General features: G+C 39.9%; 1 protein-coding gene across 2 annotated transcripts in view; it reads left to right on the top strand.

The window, feature by feature from the left end:
• Window positions 1-27,317, top strand: part of Ank2 (ankyrin 2) — a 213,162-nt gene that overhangs the window by 100,272 nt on the left and 85,573 nt on the right. For both annotated transcript variants that reach the window (XM_051165831.1, XM_051165830.1), the window contains 8 exons: window positions 1,166-1,363; window positions 3,807-3,905; window positions 4,064-4,162; window positions 10,283-10,381; window positions 17,395-17,592; window positions 21,609-21,707; window positions 22,175-22,273; window positions 23,616-23,813. In XM_051165831.1, coding sequence (XP_051021788.1) covers window positions 1,166-1,363; window positions 3,807-3,905; window positions 4,064-4,162; window positions 10,283-10,381; window positions 17,395-17,592; window positions 21,609-21,707; window positions 22,175-22,273; window positions 23,616-23,813 — 1,089 coding nt within the window. The remainder of the gene's footprint in view (window positions 1-1,165; window positions 1,364-3,806; window positions 3,906-4,063; window positions 4,163-10,282; window positions 10,382-17,394; window positions 17,593-21,608; window positions 21,708-22,174; window positions 22,274-23,615; window positions 23,814-27,317) is intronic.

Genomic DNA, 27,317 nt, shown 5'->3' with positions numbered 1-27,317 from the left:
GAAACAAATAATATTTTCAGTTCCCTTGAAGTCTTCCACCCACAACCAACCACAATTAAGATTTCATATATTCATTTGTAGCTGTTTCTCATTCTTGAAGTCACCTTTCTTGCTGATGATATTGGGCTGTGGACCTTTTCTATGATATTATACAAACACGGTTCCTACTACTTTGAACAGATACTATGATTACCAAAATAGATATTTGATTGACAAACTATATTGATGGTTCCTGAGTGTTTGTTAAGCACGAACAATAGTACAGTCTCTTCTAATTTTTCCTAATTGTGTGAATGTTTTCTTGGTGTTTATTTACATAGCTTAATAAAAGGGGGTGTGTGCAAATGGCTCAGCAGGTTAAACAGCACTTGTCAGACAAGCCTCTCAGAACCCATGTAAAGGTGAAAGGAGAGAACCAACTTCACCAAATAGGGAATTGTTTTTACTTAGACTGATCATGAAGAAAGGCTTACCCTGATGTCTTACATTTTACTATTGACGCCTTAACAATTAAGGCAAAAACCATTTGGCGTTATATTGACAATCACACATCTAGAGTATCCTCAAATTTGAGAGCTGTGAGGCCATTGGTATGAAGGTCTCCTCTGGCTTCATGCTCTTCTAGCATTTATATGTCTTTTCCCTCCTACTTTAAAGTAAGTCTTATACTATCATTGGAAAAAAAAAAGAGTCTCAGAAAATTTCCAAAGCCTGAGCGTAAGATAAGGTGAAATTTTTCCTACTGCTTTGACCTGTGGAAACACTGTTCCCTCGTTTACCAACATACCCCTCTGTTTATATGTAAAGAAATACAGGTAGAGAGATAATTGAATGTAGACTGCTGTATTTAGTGTTAGCTATAAATGATTTATGCATGAGCCATCACTCCTATATATCTAATAATATTCTCATAGTTTGTAAAATCAAGCTGAATATTATAAAAGGCATGTAATATCATTTTTAAGATTATTATTATAAAATTAAATACACTCTTTCCTTCCCCGTTTCCCTAACATAATCTGCTCTACATTCAGATATTACGGTAGAGTTATCTTTTCTGCTTCCAGCTGTGCTACAGAACAAGATTGACTTTGTCAGGTTCTCTAAACATGTGAGTCATAAAAACAAAACATGGACTTGATTTTTTCTTTGTTCCAATGTGCAGAACGGGCTGTCTCCGCTTCACATGGCTGCACAGGGGGACCACGTGGAATGTGTGAAACACCTGCTACAGCACAAGGCGCCTGTTGATGATGTCACCCTGGACTACCTGACAGCCCTTCATGTTGCTGCACATTGTGGTCACTACCGTGTAACCAAACTCCTTCTGGACAAGAGAGCCAACCCAAATGCGAGAGCCCTGGTAAACCTGGCCCAACCCACATTTGCCATCTATAGCCAGAGAAAGCAAAATCACACTAATTAGCCAATGGCACCAACACAAACGCATGGTTATACATCCACACTTAACATCTGCCAAGCTTCCTGAAAACTGACAGCTTGCATAATGTTTCATAGTTTCTTAAGTGATAGTGAGCACAGGTTGACGTAGAACACTCGATTATTTGTCTGGAGCCCATGAATTGCAAACAGTATGAAACTCTGGGATGATGAGAGTTTTACAGTAGAAGTTAGATGTTAGAAAAAAAATAAATAACCAAGTGTGGTGGTGTATGCCTTTAATTCCAGAACTTGGAAGGCAGAGGCAGGCAGATTTCTGAGTTCAAGACTCACCTGGTCTATAGGCTGAAATCTAGGACAGCTAATACTAGACAGAAAACAACCCTGTTTAGGGGCAGAGGAACCAAAATTAGTTCTAGGTACCTCTAATTACTTATAGAGTTAGGATATAGATATGAAAATTTTGATCTTTATTAATATTTTAAGGAAATAATTATAAAATGATAAATATATTTGGCTTTATGGAAAGCCTATGATATAAGCTAATGGAGAGGTCACTTGGACATGTTTTTCATGGACTGACTACCCAGCCGTGTTCTGGGTGGTGCTTGTTGTATTATGGCTTTGCAAAGCATTTTAAAGGAAGCATTCCATGACATGCTCGATTGTAGGAGGCCATCCCCAGAACAGCTTTACATCTCCCACAGTCTAATAAGGAATAATCTTTCTTGCTTCACGTCCAGCCTAACCAATTAGTGCAATAGGCAGGTACTAATTTATGCTGTTTGTTTTCTAATTCCCAATCTAAGAGCGCATTGTTTTCTTATATGCTTACGTGGTTTATGTTAATTAAAATTTACTTCAAACAGTTTTTAGAGTCTAGTGTCAAAACAAGTATTGAGCTAGGGTAGTAGGGGAGTAGGTAGAACATTCTTCTAGCATGTTCAAAACCCTAGGTTTGATCTGCAATACCACATAAACCAGGTGTGCTGGCGCATGCCTAAAGTCTTAGCATTCAGGAGGTGGAGGCAGGTGAGCAGAAGTTCAAGATCATCCTTAGAAACATAGCAAGTTTGAGGCCAGGCTGGGATCAGTGAGATCACCGAATCTCAGAAGTCAATCAAACATTTGATCCATAAGTAAAGTAGTAAATCAATTAAATTATCAGATATTGAACGTATTGATTTATTTGAAAAATTTCAGCAGAATCCACTTATTGCTAATTACTTAGAATGTGACCATACCTCCAGAGTCATGTGAAAATATGTGAAGACATTAATTTTCTCATAAGTCGAAAGTACTTTTTATTAAATAGCAATGATTATGGAGCATCACAGGTGATTAATTGCATGAATTTTAATGCCACATGCACATTTTGCTACTTATCTCTGAGTTATGACATAATTTATAAACAGGAGACATGACTCAACCAATGATGTTGATTACTCCACTGTAAAGAATACAAAATCACCAGCCGAGTGAGACCATATAAAACTGTCAAATGATGCTCAGTTCACTGGGGCATTTAAAAGTGTTAACTGGAAAGATAGGTATCACTCTGTAAGGGACTATTATTCAACTAAGAAGATGAATGCATAACAACTTAGTATGGGACTTGGTAAATTTTCATGTGATTTCTCCAATTCCTGAACAGTAACCTGGTTTACCAAGCTACAAGTGCCTTCCAGAAGCCCCAGTTAACTTTAGCTCTCAGAGGTATCCTCTGGTAGCCATCCCAGAAATTCACCATATCTTTCTTGAAAGTATCCAGGAATGTAATCATTTCCATGTAAAATAAAATATATCTGGGAACTTAATCGTTTCTTTATAAAATCAAATGCATCTGATTGGGATACATGATATAATATAAAATTTAACTTCTCATAAAAATATTGTCAGCATAATTATGCCTGTTGGTCTTATCTGGAACTCTTCCTAAGAAAATAGTAGAAAAGCTGAAACAGTTTTTATAAAGCTGTCTTACTGCTAGCTTTTTGAAAGTAGAAGAACAATTCTTATGCTCTGAGAAACTGGCCCTTCATCATCAAAATAATAGTTCTACTCACTCCATCTTTTCCTCCATCACCCAACCAGTCAAGACAGCCTAAAACACCTTATGCCATCTAAAATGAAATTGCTCTCCTAGTTTTTCTTCTCTGGAAGGCAGGCTCACATACTTTTCTCTGCTTTTGTTTCCTCTGTATGCACTCAGAATGACAGAAACAAATTTCAATACTTATATCAAACACACCGCCACTTGTCTTCCCAAAGTTCACCACCTATATAGGAACTGAAGAGATGGTGACATGTGATGATGTAACATTATCGCCTGTGATGTGCCAGCATGGAGTTGCGTGAGAATTGTTTCTGCATGCTTTCAACTAACTCGATTGTCTTTTGCACAGAATGGTTTTACTCCACTGCACATTGCCTGCAAGAAAAACCGCATCAAAGTCATGGAACTGCTGGTGAAATATGGGGCTTCAATTCAAGCTATAACAGAGGTAGAAAAGTGTTTCAGCTTCTCAGCAAACATTTCCTCACTTACGCCTTCCTCTTCCTCTCACCCATCTTCTGTCCTCTTCACTCATTTGTATTTATCTGAAGAAGCCCCAAAGCCCACAGTGCAGAGGAGTAAAACTGCTGTTGCTTTGTTTCGCAGTCTGGCCTCACACCAATACATGTGGCTGCCTTCATGGGCCACTTGAACATTGTCCTCCTTCTACTGCAGAACGGAGCCTCTCCAGATGTCACTAACATTGTGAGTATGGCTTGGGTCAGAATAACCACAGGGAGAAAGAGTGAGAGGAGCGGAGTGGGTGTGTGAGAGCATGTGTGTGTGTGTGTGTGTGTGTGTGTGTGTGTGTGTGTGTGTGTGTCGTCAGAGCTCAGTGATGGGCCTCTGAAAACGTTTCGTAAAATAACGTTTGGAACTTTACTGAATGCAGAGGCCACATGTCAGAAAACAAAACGGAAGCTAGGCATTGACACAGCTTAGGATCCTGGGTGTGGACAGATTAGAGGTTCATCTAATGTATTTTGTAAATCGAAATTTTTTTTTAAACTTCCCTAAGGCAGTTATAAACATCTTAAATCCCAAGGCTTATGAAGCTGAGACAGGTGGATTGTGAGTTTGAGCCAGCCTTGACAGCATCCCTCAGACATGCACGTACTCCTGGAAGTGAATGGCAGGTTGCAGCCCAGCCTTTAGGGCTCACACTCATTCACTTGACTGCATTATATTCCAGATAATTTTAATTGAAATATGCTCCATACTCAAACTTAGCAAAGCCTAGCCAGATAGGTCAGCAATGAGGATAATTGATATAAAAGCACCCCCATTATATATATACTGAGCTTTAACTTTGATTTTATTCATATGAGCAGTGGAGGCTCCTCATGCCTGAAATAGTTGTCAACCATATTCTGAGATGAATGCTGGTGTCTGGGCACCTTTTTTTCTGCCAATAAGTACTGGGTGTTCCAGAATTCTCTCTGGTCTAAATTAGGATTTTTCACTTGATACATGTATCTCTCTTGCTGTCCTGAACCACCCTTTAAAATCTCTCTTTTCATTGTTTCATGGCAAATTGTCTGGTACAAATTCTCCCTAGGGAAGGAGAACCCACGGTACATGTTCATTCAGAATAGACACTTGCCAGGACCACATAAGATTAAAAAAAAAAAAAAAATTTAAGCTTATGCAACAGAATTATTCTCCCTACATGAATGTTAGTGGTCATTATTAAAAGGGTCATACTTGTGGCTGTTGCCTGCAGCATGTGCTAATTGGGGGATAGCTCTCCCCATTTAAGTTATGAAATAGAATGCCCAGTTCTCTCTCCTACACATTCTCATTCTCTGTATTTTATGTAGTTTTTGAAGGCTGTGGTGCTTAGACAGAGTCTATTGGAGATCTCAATTTATTTGATACACTTTATATTATTCAAAACTGAGAGCATAAAGTGATTAAAGAATTTCAGGTCTGTACTTAGTCACCAGGTGCAGGAGGCATTTCCAAATGTGACTTTAGTATACCCTTCTTTTTGTGGTGGTGGGGGGGATGCTTAATGAACTCATAGAGCAGTCATTATAGTGGCCACCTTGTAAGAATGATGACCTGAGTTCCATCCCTGACACCTACATTAAAAGTCCTGTGTGGTTCTGCAATCTCAGTGCTGGCCTTGGAGACAGATAAGAGGACCCCCACGGTTCATAGCCAGCTAGTCTAAATGAACTGGTGAGCTCCAGGTTCTGTTAGAGACCCTGAACTGAGGAAGTCATCTGAATCCCTAGCCTATACACACACACACACACACACACACACACAGAGAGAGAGAGAGAGAGAGAGAGAGAGAGAGAGAGAGAGAGAGAGAGAGAGAGAGAGAGAGAGATGGACAGACAGAAAGAAAGACACGTACAGAGAGAAAATAATTCATCTTTTTGCTAATCTTTTGCTTTCATTTATTCTTATCAAAAGATAAACAGATACAGATACATATCAGTACTCGGAATTATTTTACTCAATATCAAATTCTCTTTTTCTTATAATGTATGGATTTGTCATTTCCTACAATTTTTAGATTTTTGTTTCATTTCAGTTTTTTTAGAAATTGAGCCTGAACAGTCTTACACACAGGGCAGTAACTTTCAAGTAAAGCACTCCAATGGGTTCACCACTTTTGCCATTTTGCTTTGTTTTGTTTTTGTTATTGCTATGTTTGCCACTTTTCTTTTTTTAATTAATTTATTCAAATTACATCTCAATTGTTACAGCCCACAAAAGCAACTTAATGACATAGCTGGAAGCCCTAGGGAAAAAAAAAGAAGTAGAAACACCCAAGAGGAGTAGATGTCTGGAAATAATCAAACTCAGGTTTGAAATCAATAAATTAGAAACAAAGAGAACAATCCGAAGAATCAACACAACCAGGAGGTGGTTCTTGGAGAAAATCAACAAGATAGACAAACTGTTAGCCAAACTAACTAAAAGGCAGAGAGACACTATCCAAATCAACACAATCAGAAATGAAAAGGGAGACATGACAACAGACACTGAAGAAATACAAAGAATTGTAAGATCCTACTTCAAAGGCATATGGGAAATGGATCTATTTCTAAGGGAAATGGATGATTTTCTGGATCAATTCCACTTTTCTTACTTGCATTTCAATATCTGTGGATAACAGAAGCAATGGTGGTATTATGTTACCACAGTGATATATGTATTGTATTAAATGGAGAGTTTGGCTGAAATTTTTCCCCCCTTTTTGGGTTTTTGCGACAGGGTCTATTTACATAACTCTGGCTGTCCTGGCACTCACAATGTATACCAGGCTGGCTTCAAACTCAGAGGTCTGCCTGCCTCTATCTCCTGAGTGCTGGGATTAAAGGCACGCACAACCACATTGGGTGAAATTTCTTTAGGTAGAGATTTTTGTAAATTCTTTTTAAAAAGCCAACAAACATCTTAAGCACTTAGGTGACCAACACCAAATAGTTTGCTGATTATTGAATGGGTGGGTAGTCTCCTTAGGCATGGAGAGATTTAGGCTTGCACATAGGTTTCTAGTATTCTGATTGTTTCAGGCTTTGAAAGAATCTTAGACTTGGGAATGGGCTTGTCAACTAACGTTCAGCTCTCACATGGCAGTCATCCCAAATTTCCTCATTGGTTTGGTCTGTTTATCCTCATAGTATTTCCCTTTTGCCAACTCCAAACAAGCACCTTGGAAGCACCTGCTAGCCAGCCTTTCACAACAGGATCCTCCATAGTTTTTTTGTGTTTTTACTTTATTTTGAAAGCTATATCCTTCAGATAGGAGTTAGGGTAGGTTGCTGGTTAAGACTCCATTTTAATTCCAGATAATGCTGAATTCCTTTGAGTGTAAGTAGATGCAAACTGCTGAGACATGATAAAATAATTACCTGATTGTCTGGAATTAAAATGAAAATGGGCCCCTGACCTTTTTATTTGCTTAATCTGGCAGCCATTCATTTAGAGGAATATTACTTTCTCTAGTAGTGTGGTGCCTGTTAACTGTGTGTTCTCAAGCTATTGAGACATTGCTACCGGATCCAAAACTCTGAGAGTCGATTACTATGCTGTGTGGACACGACTGCCTGCTTGCTGTGACAGTGTCAGTCATGTCCTGGCCTCGGCACACCCACCCCTGGCACCTCTGTGTGTTGCTGGCATCGTGTTGCATCCTGTCTCTTGTGCTTTGATGCTTTCCAAGCAGATGCAACCCGAGTGGGAGTCGCTGTCGCTGTCTGCTGAGCCAGTTTCGAAGCTGTGAGAGAGGCATGACTCTTGGTGTTCGCTTTGGACATGAACATATGCATGAACTGGCATTCTCCTGCCAGTTGTGTTTTGTCTGAAATTTCACACCAAGCATAAGATGCACCAAGAACTCAGACATTTGCAGATACAATTTTTTTTTTCTGACAACTTCCTTTCTCAGAAAACTTATATGTAATCTTTACCTGGCCACTTGTGTTATATGATACACCCCTAAAGTGTTCACTGACAACTGCCAGAGTAGAACAGGAAGCATTCAAGGGCTCTTGCGAATACAACACAGGGCACTAAGAATTTCTATCTTCTTGTAACCAATTAGCAGATTTATGGTTAAGTTCCCACTTTATATTATATTTATTGTTTTTAACCGATCTCTGAAATTAAGTATTTTAAAATAAGGAGATCATGCCAATCTGGAAATATATGGTTCTACCTGATTAAGACAATATTTGCTGACTTTCTTTCCTTATAGTTCTGCATAAATAATGGGGACATAAGTATTAGAGACACAGTTTATAGTAAATGCTTGTTACCCCAAAGTCACTAAATAAGACTTAAACAAGACAATTCTTATAAAGCATGGTGACTAAATGTCAGTATATATGCAATTTGTCTTGGAATATGAAGCTCAGTGTCTTCTATAAAATATATATTATATAATATATTTGTCACTCATCAACTTTAAATGTGAAAAAGCCAAAAGATAACTTAATATAAGTAAGGTTTTAAAAATATTTAAATGACTAGTATTAGAAATAACTTCATATTTTCAAACCTTATAAATAAAGTGTGGCTTAAAAATAAACATGTAAATTCAACATTACATAGAAATTCCTGGGAGTATATTTGACTTAATTTCTGAAAAGAATTTCTTTGCCTTATTGCTACCAACAGCAAAATAGCTAACATTCATCAGACCTAGAAACAAAAATGTGAGTTTTTATCTTCCTGTAATCATAAGATAACAGTCTCATTTATTTAGACATGCATGAATGACAAAAGAAAAAAGCATAAACTCATGCCCAAAGAGGAAAACTCTCATCATGAATTTGGAGAGTTACTGAAATCTTAACTAATGGCATTTTATAAAAAAACATGTTTCATATACATTTGCTTTATAAGGTAAAAATTTGCTATCAGAAAAATAAGGACAAATGAGCTGTCAGTGGAGAATAGAATATTCAAGGCAAAGGTTTGGTGCCTTCTAATCGCATCATATGACACACATTTCTCTTAACCGCCAAAGCTGGAGAGATAGCTCAGTAGTTAGGAGCACTGTCTGCTCTTCCAGAGATTCTGAGTTCAATTCCCAGCAACCACACGGTGGCTCACAACCAACTATATTGTGATCTGGTGCCCTCTTCTGGTATGGAGGTGTACATGCCAATATACATACATACATACATACATACTTACATACATACATACACACATATACATATATATGTGTGTGTGTGTATATATATATATATATATATATATATATATATATATATATATATATATATATATATATATAAAATCAGTGGATGTCTTCATGGGCAGAAAAATGAGCAGTGAGCAACGAACTCCACGAATTTCACTTTAAAGCTTTTAGATTTCAGAGTACTTTATGCAGAGACTCAAGGTATTACTCACTGGAGTTTTTCAGACACCTACCATGCCAACACAGGCATGATTAAAGTCAATCTAGTTCATGTGGAATATGTTCCCCTGTTTGATTATTGTCAGTTTGCCTTCTAGAACAGTTGTGCTGAGTCAACTTGTTTTCTTCTAATATTGTGCTCTAACTATGGGATTATCGGAATGACTGAATCCCTGCCCCCTTCAGCAGTAACAGATTTTCCTATGAGAATAATCTCTTGTCTCTAACCCCCTTCTGCATTGTCTCCTGAGGAGTCTGTCAGGCCTGAGTGTGGCATAGAAATCTGAGGACTGACATGATATCCATGTAGCAGACGAAACTGTTAACAGCTACTTTACTCACCTCTTAGTAGCTGTCTGCATTACCACCTATAATCAAATGCGCTCATTAAAACAAGCACAGGGCCTTCTGGAAAAAGTAGGTTTCTCATATGAGTAGTTGTAGTCTAATTTCACAGCAAAACGACAAGTCAGACAAAAGATTTTGCTCAGAAGTAAGGTTTGAAGTTTGAAAAGAAAATATGTATGGTATAAGCGATGTGATTTATTTCTGCAATGTGTTGACCATTGACATCTGGAGTTTCTCATTGAATGGGATGGATAACAGATTTTAGGTTTATAGGATAAAGGATCACATCGTCACCCAAGCCCTATGTAAGTTACACAAGATTGTGAAGCTAATCCACGGGGTATCCTTGGATGGTTGGGTAAGTTCACTAGTTTGTCATTGATGGAAAATATTTATAAACATTTGTCCTTCTAAAGAGAAAGAAGATGCAAACTATGTTTTTCTAAACTGGACAATTATGCCTTCTCACACATCACTCATACCCTTGGATAGCTTGCTGAATTTCACCAAAAGGGACATCTTGATTCTTTGCTGTCCAGAACAATGGGTTTATTTATGATTGGATAATCTCTGTTTTTTTCTGGCAGCGTGGTGAGACAGCACTTCATATGGCAGCCCGGGCCGGGCAGGTGGAAGTGGTCCGTTGTCTCCTGAGAAATGGTGCTCTTGTGGATGCCAGAGCCAGGGTAGGTGCTGACGCACCAGCGTTCTTCTATAGTACTTGAGACCCCCTTCCTTGATTTTGAAATTCCACAATGTACATATCAGTTGTCTTTCCATTACTGAGATAAATATCTGAAGAAATAACTGAAAGGGAAGTATTTGGGCTTACTGGCCCAATAGATTTGAGACTATGGTTGGATGGTTCTATATTTCTGGGCATGGTATGAGGCTAAATAGCACAGCAGGACAAAGCTATACTTCACAGTGCCTGGGAAGCAAAGAGGGTGCATGCCTTTGCTAGTGCAGTTCTTCCAGAGACCCAAGTCTCTTGGATGGTGATGTTCACAATTAGGGAAAATTTATTCCACACCCCTTAGTTATCTCTGGGAATCCACTCACAAACACACTCAGAAGCATGCTCTCCCAGCCTTCTGGGTGTTTCTCAATCTAGTCAAGTTGATAGGTAACAGGAGGGCATCAAAGTGAGAGCATCAGATCAATAACACATTAGAAAAAGAAATAATATATAAATGTATGCAGTGGAAATACGCTCAAGTTATTGGAACATTTGAATGGAATGTAGTTATATTTAAGAAATTTTACATACAAGAGATAGATTATAGCATCAACTTTAATTTAATCAGGCTTTATTGATAGAAAGCACTTTCACATTTATTTGTTCTGTAAATTTAAGTCTTGCTTGTACTTGATGGCACTATGTATACGAAACCTCATTCTTTACCATCAGAAACAATCAGATTTGCATACTGATTCTTTCCAAGTTACCTAAAAACAAAATGTCTTCAAAGTTCTAATGCCTTACCTTCACTTGTTTTATATCTTCCTTTTTGCTGTGATGTCTCCTTTTCTCTCTGCTCGGCATTTTTATTATTCCTGGATAGTTGGCACTGGAAGGCACCTTATCACACTTGTCTGTTCCTGGGCAGTTCTAAATCCCTCACAGCTTGATTTTTTTCCTTCCTTAAAAAAAAAAAAATAATCCTCCTTCCTCTGCATTGCAGTCTTTCTTTCCTAAAAGTAGCCACACTTCCTAGCCCTACTGTATCTTCTTTTTCATTTTCCGTGTTGTCCTGTTGATGTTTGAAGTCCACATCACTGAGATTCTCATGGACTACTTAGACATGACCTCCCTTCTTCCATCTTAGATGAGTTCATTACAACTCATTTTATCTTGAGCCATACCACTATGACGTCATGAAGAAAATGTCTCTGAACACCAGAATTGTTAAGATTGTAAGTAATCTAATGTAGGTTACTCAACCTCTGCATCTTTATTCTTGAAGTATGAGACTTGGATGCAAACTCCCCAAGTCTTCTGCAGGATTGCATAGCATTCCCAGACTCTATGGATTTACCACATACGTTTTAATGATGATTTCCGTGGTCATGGGGGAATTGACAGTATACAGGCAGCCCTGGTATGACTTTGGTTTTAGATCTCACCTGCCTTTCTATCCTTCACATAAGTACAGTGCAATATATATCATTAAAAATCACCACTGGGTCTGGGGCGGTGACACAGTGGCTGAGAGCACTGGTTGCTCTTACAGAGGACCTGAGTTCGATTCCCAACACCACATGCTGACTCACAGTCACCTGTAACTCCACTTCTCTTTCTGACTTACATGAGCATATGGTACACATACCTACATGAGGATAAGTCATGTATACATGTAAAATAAACAAATCTTTAGAAAGAATCATCATAGATATATCATGTTTTTATTTCTTTGGAGATTTTGTTATTTAGGTAGTCTTTGTATGATGTGACTTTTTTCTTGTTTTCATTTAAGTTTGCCTAGATTTCACTGTTTAAGAAATAGCTCTGTTAGTAAAGTTCTTTTCCCCAGCATGCTCAAAGCCCTGGGTTCAAACTCCAGCACTGAAAGAAAAAGTTCCATGGTCAACCAATTCTTGTTGGGTGTCACTCACAAAGTTCTCTAATTATGTTAGAAATTGTGATAATGTTCCTGGTAACATTTTGTAATGCACATTTAATAGTAAGATTTTTTTTTCAATTATTTATTTTAAAATAAATCCTGTTAATATTCTTAATTAAATTATTATCAAATTAAAATTTGTTGTGTTTAGAAAAGATATTTACTCATTTCTTCATATGGAAGACAGTTTTTGTATTTTGATTTGATCCGTTATTATCGGCACGCTGCTCTAGTTTGTTGTCTATTGGTGTGACAAACACCATGACTAAGAACTTGGAGAGAAAAAGAGTTTATTTCATCTTAAACTTTCAGGTCACAATCATTGAGGGAAGAAATCAGGGCAGGAACCTAGAAGCAGGGGTTTATTCAGAGCATGGAGAAAAACTGCTTACTGACACCTCCCTCTGATTTGTGCTCAGCCTGCTTTCATAGACCACCCAGGACCACTGCCATGGGTGGTCCCGCTCAAAGTGGCCTGGGCTCTCCCATATCAGTCAACAATCAAGAAAACACCCCATAGATGAGCCCATAGGCCAGTAGTCCTCCAGCTGAGACCACCCCCCTCCCTCAGATAACTCTGACTGGGTCAACTTGACAGCTGAAGCTAACTAGCCAGGAGATGAACATCTTTGGATGCAGTCTGGAACTCCATATGTACAGGACTAGTTGGAGCCTCCTTCCTGTGGAATACTGTGGTGTTCACTCAATGTTTTATGTATTTGGCATGAAGGTTCCATCTTTTTTCCTCTCCTTTGCAATCACACTTGCTCTTCATAAAGAAACATCTACTTCTTTCTATTTTTCAATATAAGTTTCACCTGCTATTATTTTTTTCTTTTCAGTTTTTACCATTTGTATTCCCAGATGCACTTGAGATCCCTTAGCATGACATCTCTCTATTATGAACAAGGTCCCTGCTCTCCAAATGCTACTTTGTGTAGTAACCACAATGTACCTTCTTCATTGCAGGCTGGGGCACTTTCCTACATACCTAATAAGTTCCCAGGCCGTGCCAACGACTCCTATCTCACGATATACTACTGTGATATTTATAGCAATTTGGAGCCAAGATTTCCCTTTTAAGCCTTGTTTTCAGGTGCATTTGGGCCATGAGATTTTGGCCTTTGTTTAACCGAATCCCTTAATGTTTTCCTAGAACCTTGCTTAATGTTACATGATTCATAAAACATTTTCACACAAGTTATTTTATGTTCAGTGCAGCCTTGTGTGGAAGGGTAGTTTAGTGTCCTAAAATTCAAGATTTCACTGATGAACTGTGGGCACAGAATTTCTCCCGTGGCCCTGAGACTTTTCTCTTAACTGGCTCTGCAGGGAGACAGTAATTCCTCACCCAGTGAAGTCCCACAGACTGGCATGTGGCTTACAGAAGGAAGCCAGCAAGCTGTCATGATCTTAGGCTCTCATTTCTAAGTATAGAGCTATCCCTGTTTTCTAGCTCTCCTTCTGCCCCCACACCAAGAAAATGAGTGGTTTCTAGTCATATTCTACCCCAGAGCCTGGGATCAATCCTGGTCCCTGCTTATGGCACAACCTATTTAGGGGTTGGAATGCAATGAATGACATCTCGTATAGAGCAATGAGAACTCTCAGATGTCTACCTCCACCAAAAAAAGGAAAAAAAAAAAAAAAAAAAAAAAAAGGAAGCACTGCTCTCAGAAGAGAGTGATCAGGCACTGGGCAGGAAAACAAGCAAGTATGGCTGGTTCTACCTCCTAGTCATATACACATGGAAATTTCCCTTCTTATTCTAATACTACTATTTTGGTACTTATCCCTTCCGGAAGAGGAAATGTCTTCAAATTCTAGTCATTAACTACACTGGGCGCATGTGCAAGAGCTCCTAGTTGTCTGTAGTTCACCGTGTAGATTTTTGAAGTACTATGCCATTGTCATTTAGCCAAAGGCTACAGAAAATCCTTCTATACCCACTTAAAGATTAAAAGATTTTCCTTAGCAGAACTTATGTTTTCTTTTCCACTTTCAGATGGGAATATACCAAAGTACTTTAAAAGTAGGGGAGACATTTAGTAACTTTTATGTAAACAATCAATCAATCGTGTTTTCTCTACTTTCAGTAGATAACCAAAGGAAATATATGTGATCACAATAATGTTTTTAATTTTACAAGTGAAAGCTTCGGCTGAAGTTGCAATCATGGCTAGGGCACCCAAATAGACCAGCAAGGCAGTGTCCAGCACCATCCTCCCAAAAGAACAGAAGCACAGGTAGCACGTCCTTGCCAGCCCAGAGCATGAGATATACGTTCCCAGACAGATTGGCAAGCAGAGCAACAGAGCACCCTTTCATTCATCCCTTGGTGAGCCATATGTTGGCCTTGGTCCTTTCCCCCTCAGGGAGACCCTCTTTGTCCATCATCTTCAGTGGATTTAAGTCAGAAGCCCACCAAGGTCTGCCTCCTGGGATCTGTCTTGTTTAGAGACTTGTTCTGTTGGCACAGTTGTGGACCTGGCCTTTGCCTTTGGGTCTGAGCAATGAATGGCAGGACCCCTGGGCTTAAGCTAATTTGTAACGTAGCTGCCAAATTTTTGCTCAGCTGCCAACAGATCTGGGTTTTGGGACCATTAGTAGCAGGAATCACACCAAGTTTTTAAACCTTGACCCAGCTGTTCTTTCTGTCTTTTTGGAAAAAGTTGGGACTCAGCAAGTCTCCCTGATTTTGGTTGCCTAGGAGCAAAATAAACAGTAAGCATCCACAGTGCGGCAGGGACCACATACTTCCTGTCTAGGCTGTGGCCTAGTCACTTGTGCTTTGTGAGAAGGAAAGCCTTGTTTTGGAAAGGGTCAGGGGAACATGACTCCTTGTGACTTTGCCCATTCTTGTGAGTCTTCTCCACCGCCTCCCCCACCTCTTCTTTGACTTGGTTTCCATTAACTTTAGCCTGGGTCAACAGATACAAGTTTTGCAGCTCTAGAAAGAAATAATTGCTCAAACCTGAAAAAAAAAATCCCTCTATACCCACTTAAAGATTAAAGGATTTTCTTAGCAGAATTTATGTTTTCTTTTCTACTTTCCGATGGGAATATACCACACTACTTTAAAAGCAGGGGAGACATTTATTAACTTTTATGTAAACAAGCAATCATTCAATCAAACACATACTTTACTCCTCTGGGGTCTGAGAGCCAGGAAAGTATAGTTAATCATTTAACCATGTCCCAGTAACCACTACTAGTTCCAGGTTGGTTGTTGACTAGAGATCCAAAGGTCACCATCGCCCCAATCTTCCCCTGCTCTCTAACACCCACGATTGTCCCATACACACAAAATTAAATTAATTACCTAAAAACTTAATCTGCATTTGAGTGTATCAGTTTCTCTGGCCACCTCATTGGGCTGTCCCGGCAGCGGCCTCCGAGAGAACCCAGCTGCAGTCACCAAAGCTCCTCTCAGGGTCCTGATGGGACACTGGTTGCTTTGCTCACCTGTCACTCATTCCTGTTCTGTTCACTCCTGTCAAAAATCATCTTGTCCTGGTCATTTCCTTCATGGTCATCTTACTGTGTCTATCTTTAGTGTCTGTTTTTATAGCTTAATGACCTTGGGCAGTCTTTGAGACCTCATTGCATTCTTGTTCACTTCATCTGGAAAAAAATTGTTCAGTGATACATTCTCTTAGGCTTTCTTTGGGTATCTATTGTAGGACAAGTCATATATACATCTTACATGAAAGAAAGTTGTGAATTGTAGATTTTTATAAAACTCCAAATCTATTGGTAAAATAATTGTGTTGCTACTACTTATTAATTTCTCCTACTTTGAAATTCATATGATGCTATTTCATTTCTTCCTATAGACCTAAAAAATAATGTTAAAGTATTATATTTATTTGAACAGATTTATTATAATTTTTTTTCTTTGTTCACCTTTCTCCCTGGCCAACTTGCTCTTCCCCACTTTTGTGATGACTTACCCAGGGGGAAGATTATAAAGGCACACCTCCTTGCATCCCTAGAAGTACACTCAATTTTATTTTTATAAGAGACTGTGGTTCTTTTTCCAGTTCTTTTAACCTTGAGGACATTATTTATGACTATATGTTGGAGTTAGGTAGTCTCATGAGCCTTGCTGAGTATGTCCTTCCTGCCCCTTCTCCTCAGCTCCATCCTCTGTGTTTCTAGAAAAAACAACAACAACAACAACAAAAAAAAAACAACCCAAAAACACTTGGCAGAGAGTGCACTCTCTCTTCTTTTTGCCAGAGTTCCATTTCATCTTTGAAGTCCTGGATGTGCTTCGCAGGCCCATCTGCAAAGCTTTGTGGAACCGCATCTCTTTAAATCATATTACAATGCAGTCTTTATCCGCAGTTCTCCGGGAACAAAATGGCCAGCATTTGTGTCCTTGGCTCAGAAGGGAAGTGGAAATAGCATTTTTCAGGTTCCTTGGGTCTTTTTTCTTGATCCAGTTCCCAGAATGGATCACGCCTCTCGGGGAAAGCTCTTGGAGGAGAATCTAGGTCTTAGGATTTCTGGACTCGGTTTCTTTCTCCTTCAAAATCACAAGTTCGCCTTGTTAAGTAACCATAAGAGAGGGTTGAAGACACAAGGAGTTAGGAGATGGTTTTGTGTGTTCATCAAACAATTACGAAATTTATGAATGTACACACATGCTTTTTTAACAGTCTAAGGGAAGGGCTTAGTGGTTAAGAGTACCTGCTGTTCTTGCACAAGACTGGAGTTTGGTTTCCACATCCACATAATAGCTCACATCAGTCTATAACTCCAGTTCTAGGGTCTTTGATGTCTCTTCTGACTTCCATGGCAACTGTACATGCAGGGTGCACTGCCATACATGCTCTCATACACATAAACAGACATATACAATCTTTTAAAAATTTTAAGAGAAATTTTTGTGATCAAATCGATTACTTCTATAACAAATACAAATAAAGCCGTAGCAGGGTGATAACAGTTTGGTTTTGAGTGGAAGTTCCCAGACACTGGAGGAAGAAGATACAAATGTTTGAGAAGCACGCGTTACTAGTTAGGTTGGGTTTGGCGGGACCTAACTGACCACTTGCCTTGAGTTGTAGGAGGAACAGACGCCTTTACATATTGCCTCCCGCCTGGGTAAGACGGAAATTGTCCAGCTGCTTCTACAACATATGGCTCACCCAGACGCAGCCACGACAAATGGGTACACACCACTACACATCTCAGCTCGGGAAGGGCAGGTCGATGTAGCCTCTGTCCTCCTGGAAGCCGGAGCAGCACACTCCTTGGCTACCAAGGTAAAGGGGATGAGTAAGAGAAGGCAAGTGCCAATTCAAGCTTTTGTTCAACTGCAGAAGAGCTTCAGGGAAAGAAAACTTCTGTCAGGCCTCTGACTTGTTTCTTTCTCTGAGTACTTTCGGCTACAATCTAAATGATGAGAGGGAATTGCAAAATTTTATGTAGCATCTTCAAGGAAGATCCCTGTATTCCCATTTTCTAATTAATGTTTTGGTTGCATCTGGTATAGATGCCCAGAAATGTAATTGTCATGATATCATTACCACAAAGCAAAGTCTACTTTTTATTTCCTTTCTACTATAAAATATATTCTTTAGAGAAAAAAGAAGGGGGAATTCCCAAATATGTTGAACTGCCATCACTAATGTGGTAGAAAATACTCCATTAGAACAGTAGTACCATTTTCTGGGTGACAGCTCGCCTGGCTCCTTCCTGCTGTTCCCAGTGCTAACCCCATCATGTGACTTTTTGTTTCCTTTGTAGTATCCGGCTGCATCAGTTGCTTTTTGCTGCTAGATAAAATATCTTGACCAAAAGCAGCTTATATAAAAGAGATTGTATTGCAGCTTATGAATCCAGGAAGTAGATGTTCTTCATAGTGTCAGGGATGGCCTGGCAACGGGTGGCTGTACTTCATCAGCTTAGTGGGAAGCTTTGAAAGAATGGGGAGTAAGGCAAGACTGAACCTAAAGGTTCCATAACTCCTCCAAAGAGTTCCCTCAACTGGGGATCAAGTGTTCAGATACCTGAGTCAATGAGGGACGCTTATTCAAACTACTACACCGACCTTTACTGGGCTCAGGTGCCCTACAGTGTCTAAACAGAGCAGGTTTGCAGACCAGTTCAGGACTTAGGCTAACACCAAACAAAACCTATACTATCCCAAATCCCATGTTCAAGGTTCCATGGTGGTACAGGGCAACTTTCCCTTTCTCTTGGATATTTTCCACTAGAAATTCACTACACGGAAGTGAGTTACAATAACACATGAACATGCCCAAAGAGCTGGAGCAAATTACATTGAGCTAGTGCAAAAAAACAAAAACAAAAACAAAAACAAAAAAACAAAAAAACAAACAAAATAAAAACAAGGCAAGTAGAATCCTAGAATACATGAGCTTGTCTCTGGGCAAAGTAGCCCATCTTCCCCACCCCCACCCCTGACACACAGTAGCAGTTCAGATTAATTAAAATGCCATTTTAAAAAAATCTGGTTTTCAGTAAGTGGGAGTAAATACTGGGCCTGGAGGGGCCAGAGGGGGGTAGTTACCAAGTGTGGACTGAAGTAACGGTGTGGCCTCTGAGTCCTCAGAAGTGAGAGCAGCCCCCCAGTTCCTGTCAGCATAGGAATGCTGCATCAAAAATGTTCTGACACAGAGCTGGATAGATAGGGCTACAGTGGAGAGCGCTCGCTGCTCCTACATAGACCCTGGCTCTCACAAAGCAATGTACAGCCATCTGTAACTCCGTTTCCGGAGCCTGCAAAGGTGCCGCACAGTCATACATTCAGACATACATTCTTATACATAAAATAAAAATACATTTGTCTTCTAAAATGTTCTGACATAGGAAGTTGATGCACTTTTAAATTGTTACACCTGCAAAGATGAATGCACTTTAAAAATTCTTCAGAAAGAAAAACAGATACAAATGTAATTTTGCTTATTTTATTAAAAATAAAAATAAACGTCTTTCTATTTAAAAAAGAAAAGAAAAGAAAAGAAAAACTCAGAACTTAGACACAGAGCAACAAATGGACAATGATGATGGTAACCCAAGAGGCTTGGCAGCCATCGCAATTGATGAGGATCCAAAGAAATGGAATTAATACATATAAAAGTAAAGGACTAGAAAGTAGTCGCCCGTCATTCAAAGATTTTTAGGATTGGAAAAAAACAACCAATTCCATAGTACAGTAGGGTAATAAAATGGAAGTAATTGCTAAACAGAATAATTTAGCAACCGAGATGGACTGAATGCTGGGTGACTCATTGTCATTAAAGCCACTTAAGTGTTTATAAATACCAGAGGGAGATGAAGCTCTGATGAGATTCCCATGGGAAGAAGTGGCCCTGTGAGTCAAGAGGTGCCTTCTAGTCCCTGGCATTCTGCAGTGAAAATGCTAGGCAGTTTTATTTAATAAAGATTTCCAAAGTGTACAAAGCAGTTGGCACAACCTCAACTGGACTGTAAGGTTATTTTTTCCTCTTCCTCCACATGAAGTTGTGTCTGAGAAATCTAGTTTATCCCAAGCTAGCACCTTCCAACCCTTGTGTATGTGGAGTACAGGGAGCAGAGCCTCGACAGTGAGTGAACTTCTGTGGAAAAGAATGAACTGATTCCTACATTTATCTCACACAGGAAAAAAGCCAGAAGATTCACTCTCTTCCAAGAACTTCCTAAGACCAAATGTTTATATTTTTTTTAAGTAGAAATTAAAATGTCATTTTAATTAACAATAATTGATCTGGTGACACCATGAAAAGGCAATATTGGTTCTTGGGAGATGTTCTGTGCTTTTGATGGGGACTTAAGCCCAGTGAAGAAGTAAGTGTCTCATCCTATTGAGACTTTAGGCGAGAGTAACATGGAAGAATAAGGAAATAGTAGGACCCACAGGGTCCTGGAAACCTACAAGAAGAACTTTATGACAGGCAGATCTGGGTCCTGGGATCCTCCTCAAACTAAGGCACCAGCCAAGGAGAATATAAGCATTAAACTTCGAACCCCTACCAAGACCTAGCCGACGATCATGATATTCTCCACCGTTGAGTGGAGAGTGAGATCTGACTCTCACAGGAACTCTGGTGCCCCCTTTCTGACCACGTCCCCTGGATGGGGAGGCCTAACGGCACTCAGAGGAAGGATAGCAAGTTACCAAGAAGAGACTTGATATTCTAAGAGCATATATAGGGGGAGGAGGTCTCCCTCAATCACAGACATAGGGGAGGGGAGAAGGGGGGAAGTGGGAGGGAGGGAAGAATGGGAGGAAACAGGGGAAGGGCTAACAATTGAGATGTAATATGAATAAAATAATAAAATGAAAAAAAAAAAGAAGTAAGTGTCAGCTGGGTTTATTTTCTGGGCCCAGTTAGTGTTAGAATCTTCCAACTCCCACTGTTGTTCCAGAAAGGCATGTACTGCAGCATTTGTCCAGGAGGGTGGGCTAACATCATAGTGCAGAAGCTGTGCCACCTGGAGGTTTCAGGGCTGGGACTCACATTATTTATAGAATGCTGCTCATCAAAGTACTGCTGTTGGCTAGGCTCATGGGACATTAGTATATGCTCATAAAATGTGTAGGGCAAGCATCTTTTAGAAGCATATTGTTAGCTTCAGTGTGGCTAACTATTTAGAGTTAGTCAGCCAGTGGCACACCAGGACAATGGATTTGATTTAGAGGGATTGGTCTTTGGAGAGCAATGTCTTCTAGGAAAAGAGGACAAAGATTAGTGTGTAAAATAAAAATGTTTTTTAATAGAATATGTTTTTATTCTGTAGATCATTTTATCTGGCCAGTTTTGGAGAAAACACGTCAGCTGAATTGAATGATTGATTTCTTTTTAGCCCAAGCTTCCTAAATATTATAAACAAATTTTAGTATTAAAAGTATTATGAAAGGGCTATATGAAATCGAAGGCAGCTGTTCACTTGGTCGCACTCACGTTAGAGGCAAGACAAAAGGCATGCTCTTTGGTGCTTTTCTTTCTGTTCACAAATCAGAGCTGTTTACTGCCACCAGTGGAGATTATGAGCCTCAGGTCTGTTAATACCAAGCTCCAGTCTCCAAGTGTTCTGATACATTTTCTTCTTGTTCGCTCCATCAAGCCCCACAAAGCTCCTACCAGGTCTGGTTAAATGCTATTCCTAATCCTATAACTATAGGCGGGTTTCACGCCACCATTTTTCACAAATAGAAAACCAACAGTGTTTGCTTTGTGGGTCAACAGAAATTTGGTAAGTAATTGAGGGGGAAAACCCCACCTAATTTTCACTTTTCTTTGTTGCACTATAGAAAGGTTTCACTCCCCTGCATGTAGCAGCCAAGTATGGAAGCCTAGATGTGGCAAAACTTCTCTTGCAACGCCGTGCAGCTGCAGATTCAGCAGGGAAGGTAAGTGGTTTCTATAGTATGTTTTCATCATTGGACTCTGTTGTCTCATTCTTATCACTCACCAGAAATAAAAATTAATGCACTAGGCAAAAGTACACCAAATACCCATGCTCAAAGTATACATACCCCTTATCTTTGTTGTACACTGCAATTTAGAGGCTTTTCTTTTTTGTCATGCCTCAAATATGTATTCTTATCCTAAAGTGCCCACAGCTTCTCTATGTTAAGAGTCATTGGATGTACACAGAAATTTAGATTTATTTGTTGGAACCAGAAAGCTGCCCTTTGCTAATTTTCAGCACAAACGTTTTCAATTTGAGTTGTGTTTCTAATATGAAAATTACCTTTCTATTGACCATATTAATTAATTAACATGTAGTTAATTGATAGCACCACCCATGCATCCTGGTAGCTTCAGAGTAGCTGACTAATGTATTAACGCTGAGATTCAAACACCACCTTTACAGAATGGCCTTACCCCGCTCCATGTTGCTGCTCATTATGACAACCAGAAGGTGGCGCTGCTGCTGCTGGAGAAGGGTGCTTCCCCTCATGCCACTGCCAAGGTGAGGACCACAGCCTAGGAGTGCTAAGCGCCATACCGGTATCCATGGGCCCTGCGTTTAAATACTTGCCATGAAACAGTGATAATAACTGTTTCTACCAATTGCTTTGTCTAAGACTTTCCCTTTTTTTTTCTTTTGCAATCTTTAGAGTCAGCAGTTATCAATAGGGAGTACATATCGTGTGTATCAGCTTGTGGAGATTACTCTTGTTACTAGCAGTCAGTGTTTTAGGCACTGAGAGATGTAACCTGATAAAGGCCCTATAGGTTTTTCCTTCCTGCTTATAATACATAACCTTTCATACCTTCGTTCCTTCTAACATCAAGCTTTTCACTCAGCTCCTGTAAAGAGTCTCTTGTTTCTTTGCCTTTTAAATGTTCATGCGGGTCAACTGCATTGTTGATAGTTTTAAATGGGTCTCAAAACTACTGATACCTTCTTGGTGTGTATCTATCATCTACAGCTTATGCTGTTTCCATATGTGTTTATATTCTTTAAAAAATGAATGCCACATCTTTCAGTCACTCATTTAAAAATTTATTCAAAGATCATATTTTAAAATATTTACCATGATTGCAAAACAGTCCTATAACATTAAGCTCCTAACAGCACAAATCTTATCCCCCTCTGTGTTCCTTCAGACATCACAGAACCTGGCTTATTCTAGGACTTCATTAGCATTTTCTCAAGGAGTGAAAAAAAGACTCCAGTTAGAGCCATTTGAGGACAAGTATTGTAGCAATACCATAGACTTTCTCACATTGATTCTGTGCGGTCAAAATAATATCTGATGTGTAGAATTCAGTGGTAGGAAACTGTGTGATCCAGGAGCATTATGGGTAGATCATAGTCAGCTCAGAACAGGTTATCTTTCAGGGAGAGAGGACTAGAATGGCCAAAGGGTCAGAAATAACTGAAGGAATGAGATACTTATCCTGGACTAGAGAAAAGTCCAGATGAGTCTCCAGACACAGGCGACCCCTCCACCAGGTGCTGAAAGGCTATCCCACAGGAGCTGTACTTTCTTTTCCTGTTTGGGAGAGAATCCAACTATGAAGAGACTTTCAGATTTGATGCTTTTGTGTCTGTATTTGTTCTGCAGTATACTGAGGGATGTTTTGTCATTGGTTGCAAAGACTGGGTATGGTTAGATGAAAACATGTTGTGACTAAGAGTTTGAATTAACTGTTAGCTTACATTTATCTTTCCTGGCCTGATTATACTTTATTATTTCCGTTGGAGATAAATATTTGAACACTTTCTGTGTGTTCTCTCTGTGTGTGATGCATGTGTGCACGTGTGTGTCATATCTATCTTTTTGTTGTTGTTGTTTCTGCTGTAGAATGGCTACACTCCTTTACACATTGCTGCCAAGAAGAATCAAATGCAGATAGCTTCCACACTACTGAACTACGGAGCCGAGACTAACACTGTGACAAAGCAAGGGGTCACTCCACTGCATCTGGCCTCACAAGAGGGGCACACAGATATGGTCACCTTGCTTCTGGAAAAAGGAGCCAATATTCACATGTCAACCAAGGTACTCTTCTAGAATCTGGCCTCAATCAAGTCTAACTAGGGAAATTTAAATAGAAACTAAGCAAAGATTGTTTGGAAAAATGGTGTGTGTGTGTGTGTGTGTGTGTAAAGGAAACATGGCTGTACTTAAAAAAAAAAAACCAAGATACAAGAAAGGCAAACTTATGAGAGCTAGAAAACCAGGAGGTGCTCCCAATTTCTCCCACAGGTCCACTTTCCATAGCCAAACTGTGGGTCTTTACTTTTCTTCTCAAATTAGTTTATCTCTTTGTGCAGCCCTGCTTTCTCAGCATCTCTGTGTGGTGTGAGCATCTCAAGAGGCTAGCCCACTGTCTTAAATGAGTTAAGATTGCTGCATTTCCAAGAGTCACACAGTGGCCTAGTTTCTGCTGGTTTAATTGCACATTGCAGTAAGGAAATGGCTGGGGAGCAAGGGACAGAGATAAAAGACTGGTTCCAACTGGAGCCTCTTTAACAGGTGAATTTGAGCTAGTAGGTCCACATCTCCCACCCAAGCCAAACAACAGATACACCTTAAGTTGTGGCCTAAGAACTTAGTGGAATAAGCTGCTGAGAAACTGAATATCACAGTCTGTGTTTATTAACTCACCATTCAACTCTCTTGGTGCTTTTTTGTGCCATGGGACTGGGTGAGATAAAAACTAAGCTTCTTGTGATTTTCCACAGATGCAATGCTTTCAGTGTGTGACTGAAGAATTACCTAGTACTTTTGGAATACCTGGTACAAATTGGCTTACCTGCACTTACAGAGCCATATAACATGAACTCTTTAGAAGAGCCATGATACAGATAAAGTGTACCCAGTGTATCTAGCAGTCTGGTCTCTGTCTTTATTGCTCAGAAGTGTCCCAATGCACCCCTCATCTTTGTGTCCAAAGTCCTGTTCATCAAAAGTCCTCCCAGATCCTTGACGTGTAATGGCTTAATCTTTTGCTATGACAGAATACTTTAGATTTGGATTTTCCTAGACAATAAGAGGAGTTTGGATTGGTTTGTGGATCTGGAGGCTGAGGATTCCAACAGGATGATGCTGGCACCTCTTAGGCAAATGATTAGGGTTTTCTTATTACAAAATGACATGGAGGAGAGCATCACAAATGGAGAGTGGAAGCTTCACCCTCATGGGCTCTCACCCAGAGATCCCAACTGCACGTAGCATCAATAAGTGAATTTGGAGACTTAGTTTTGCCTTGAAAGTTTGACAGGCACACGTAAATCACAGCATGAAGCTGGTATGGTCTTCCCAGACTTGCATTTTAACAAGAATGAACACAAAACCTAACCATGAAAGTTAATATCATCCAGACAGTAGGGGAAGTCTGGACCACATTTAAATCCTGCCATTGAGGTGATCATTTGCCCAGGTGGGGAAGTCCTGATATTGAGATACAAAATATTTTTGTTTACTATCTGTGTACAAAGGAAGGGTATTCGACTTTTTATTGTCTGCTAAGAACATACCTATTTGAAAATAATCCAGAGAAACTTTTTTAAGCATTAAGAACCGTCTTGAGTAGATTACAATCTCTTATATATAATATTTTATTGATTCTTTGAGAATGTCATACAATGTATTTTGCTCATATTTGTTTCTCATCCTTCCCCCATATATTCCCCTGCTTCTCCCTATCCTTCCTAACCTTGTATTTTCTTCTTTAAAAATAACACATGGAGTACAATTTGTGCTACCCACATATGCTCATGGGTGTGCAACCATCCACTGTGGCAATTGATTGACCAGTGATCATATCCAAAAAAGGAAACTGAATCACCCATCCACAGAAGAGATAAGGCCTTGTCATCAAGTTCTGGTAGTCAATCAAGATAAATAGTCTGTATTGTTTAGGGTGTCTCCTGATCAACTCTGTCCAACAACTCAAGGAAAAATACTTTGAAACTGATCACACAATGTGTCTGATGCTGTAATGCTTAACTTCTAAACATATAGAGTGAATTCACTCTGCTCTCCTTGACAATATCCTTTTCAAAATATTACTTGATTTCAAAGAGTGTAAGCAGCCAAATAGCAAATATTTAAGGAGTTTTTTGACTTGCACATTCAGCAATGAAGAGCATTGTTCAGTTTTGGAGGATCCTGACTTTGAGGTCAGCTTTGGCTACATGGTGACACTCTGCCTCAAGGGGAAAAAAACCAACTGGAGGGGGGAAAATTCTAATGAGTTTTGCTAATATTCAGATTATGCTTTGTCTTAATATTATAATTTTATGCTGTAGGGTTAAATAATATTTCTTTATAAGTGACAGAATTTTAATGTAAAAAAAAAAAAAAAAGGTTTCTTTCTCAGACTGATGTTTTATGAAGCTCAAAGTTGAGCCAAGCTAGCTCAAGAATTAGCAAGCACCAAGCCTTGGAATGAAAGCTTCCTGCGATGTCATAGAATTTTTTTTCTCTATATGTGCCACTCATGTTTTTTTCTTTCTTTTATTTTTTATTTTTTATTCTTTAAACTTTGTATTGGTTCTTTGTGAATATCACATTATGTACCCTAATCCCATTCATCTCTCTCTCCCTCACACTTGCTTTCTACCCTTGCTGCCTCCTCTCCTCCAATAGGGGGAAAATAATCTCAGTGTGGAAGCTATAGTGCGTCCCACATTGTACCATTTTGTCCACACTTCTTTGCTTGCAAATGTTCATTGCAATGACTCATTGGTCTGGTATGAGGCCTCTGGCTTCTGCTACTCTATTGATACTGGAAACTCACTGGGACTTCTCTAAGATATCTTGCTGTTGTCCTGTGTCATGGGGATCCTGTAGTTTTGTATCTGTAGGACCACCCCCTTTGCACTCCAGCAGTTTATCTCTTGCAAAGATATTGGGGTAGGCCAATTCAAAGCCCTGTATCTGGGCCTGAGAGGTACCTGAACTGCTCAGCATGCTGACTCTCCTACTATAATGCTCTGAGGGCTGGCTCACCAGCAAGCCCTGCAGCGAGGACCAGCTCTATCCCATACCCAGATGAGATGCAGGGCCCACTCTCCCCCGAGTGTTGCAGCTGGTGAGGGACATGGCCAGTTCTTCTACTCTCATGACCTTGGGGGCCAGCTCTCCCACCTGCTATAGATGGTGAGGGACCAGGGAGGAGAAGAGGGTATATCTCCCTAGTCCACACAACTGTGCAGCAGACAAGAGGTAGGGGCAGCTCTCCCATACTTATACCCTCAAGTCCAACTCGCCTGCAACCCCCACATCCAGAAGAAGCTTTACTGTACTGCCCAGGTGAGGTGTGGGGCCCACTCTCCCAAGTGCTGCAATAGGTGAGAGTCAGGGCCTGCTCTCCTGCCTGTAGTAGGTAAGGGGGAGGGAGGACATTGCTCCCGTGCTCACACCTTCAGGGCCAGCTCATCTAATCCCCTGCCATCAGGGTCAGCTCTACTGTGCTGCCCATGTGAGGTGCAGGGCCCACTCTCTGGAGCGCTGCAGCTGGTGAGCGGAAGGGACAGCTCTTGTGTTCTCATGATC

Source organism: Acomys russatus, chromosome 23 (genome assembly GCF_903995435.1).
Source record: "Acomys russatus chromosome 23, mAcoRus1.1, whole genome shotgun sequence".
Taxonomy (NCBI): Eukaryota; Metazoa; Chordata; class Mammalia; order Rodentia; family Muridae; genus Acomys; species Acomys russatus.
Note: the sequence above shows the minus strand (reverse complement) of the source record. Positions and strands in the feature narration are given on the sequence as shown.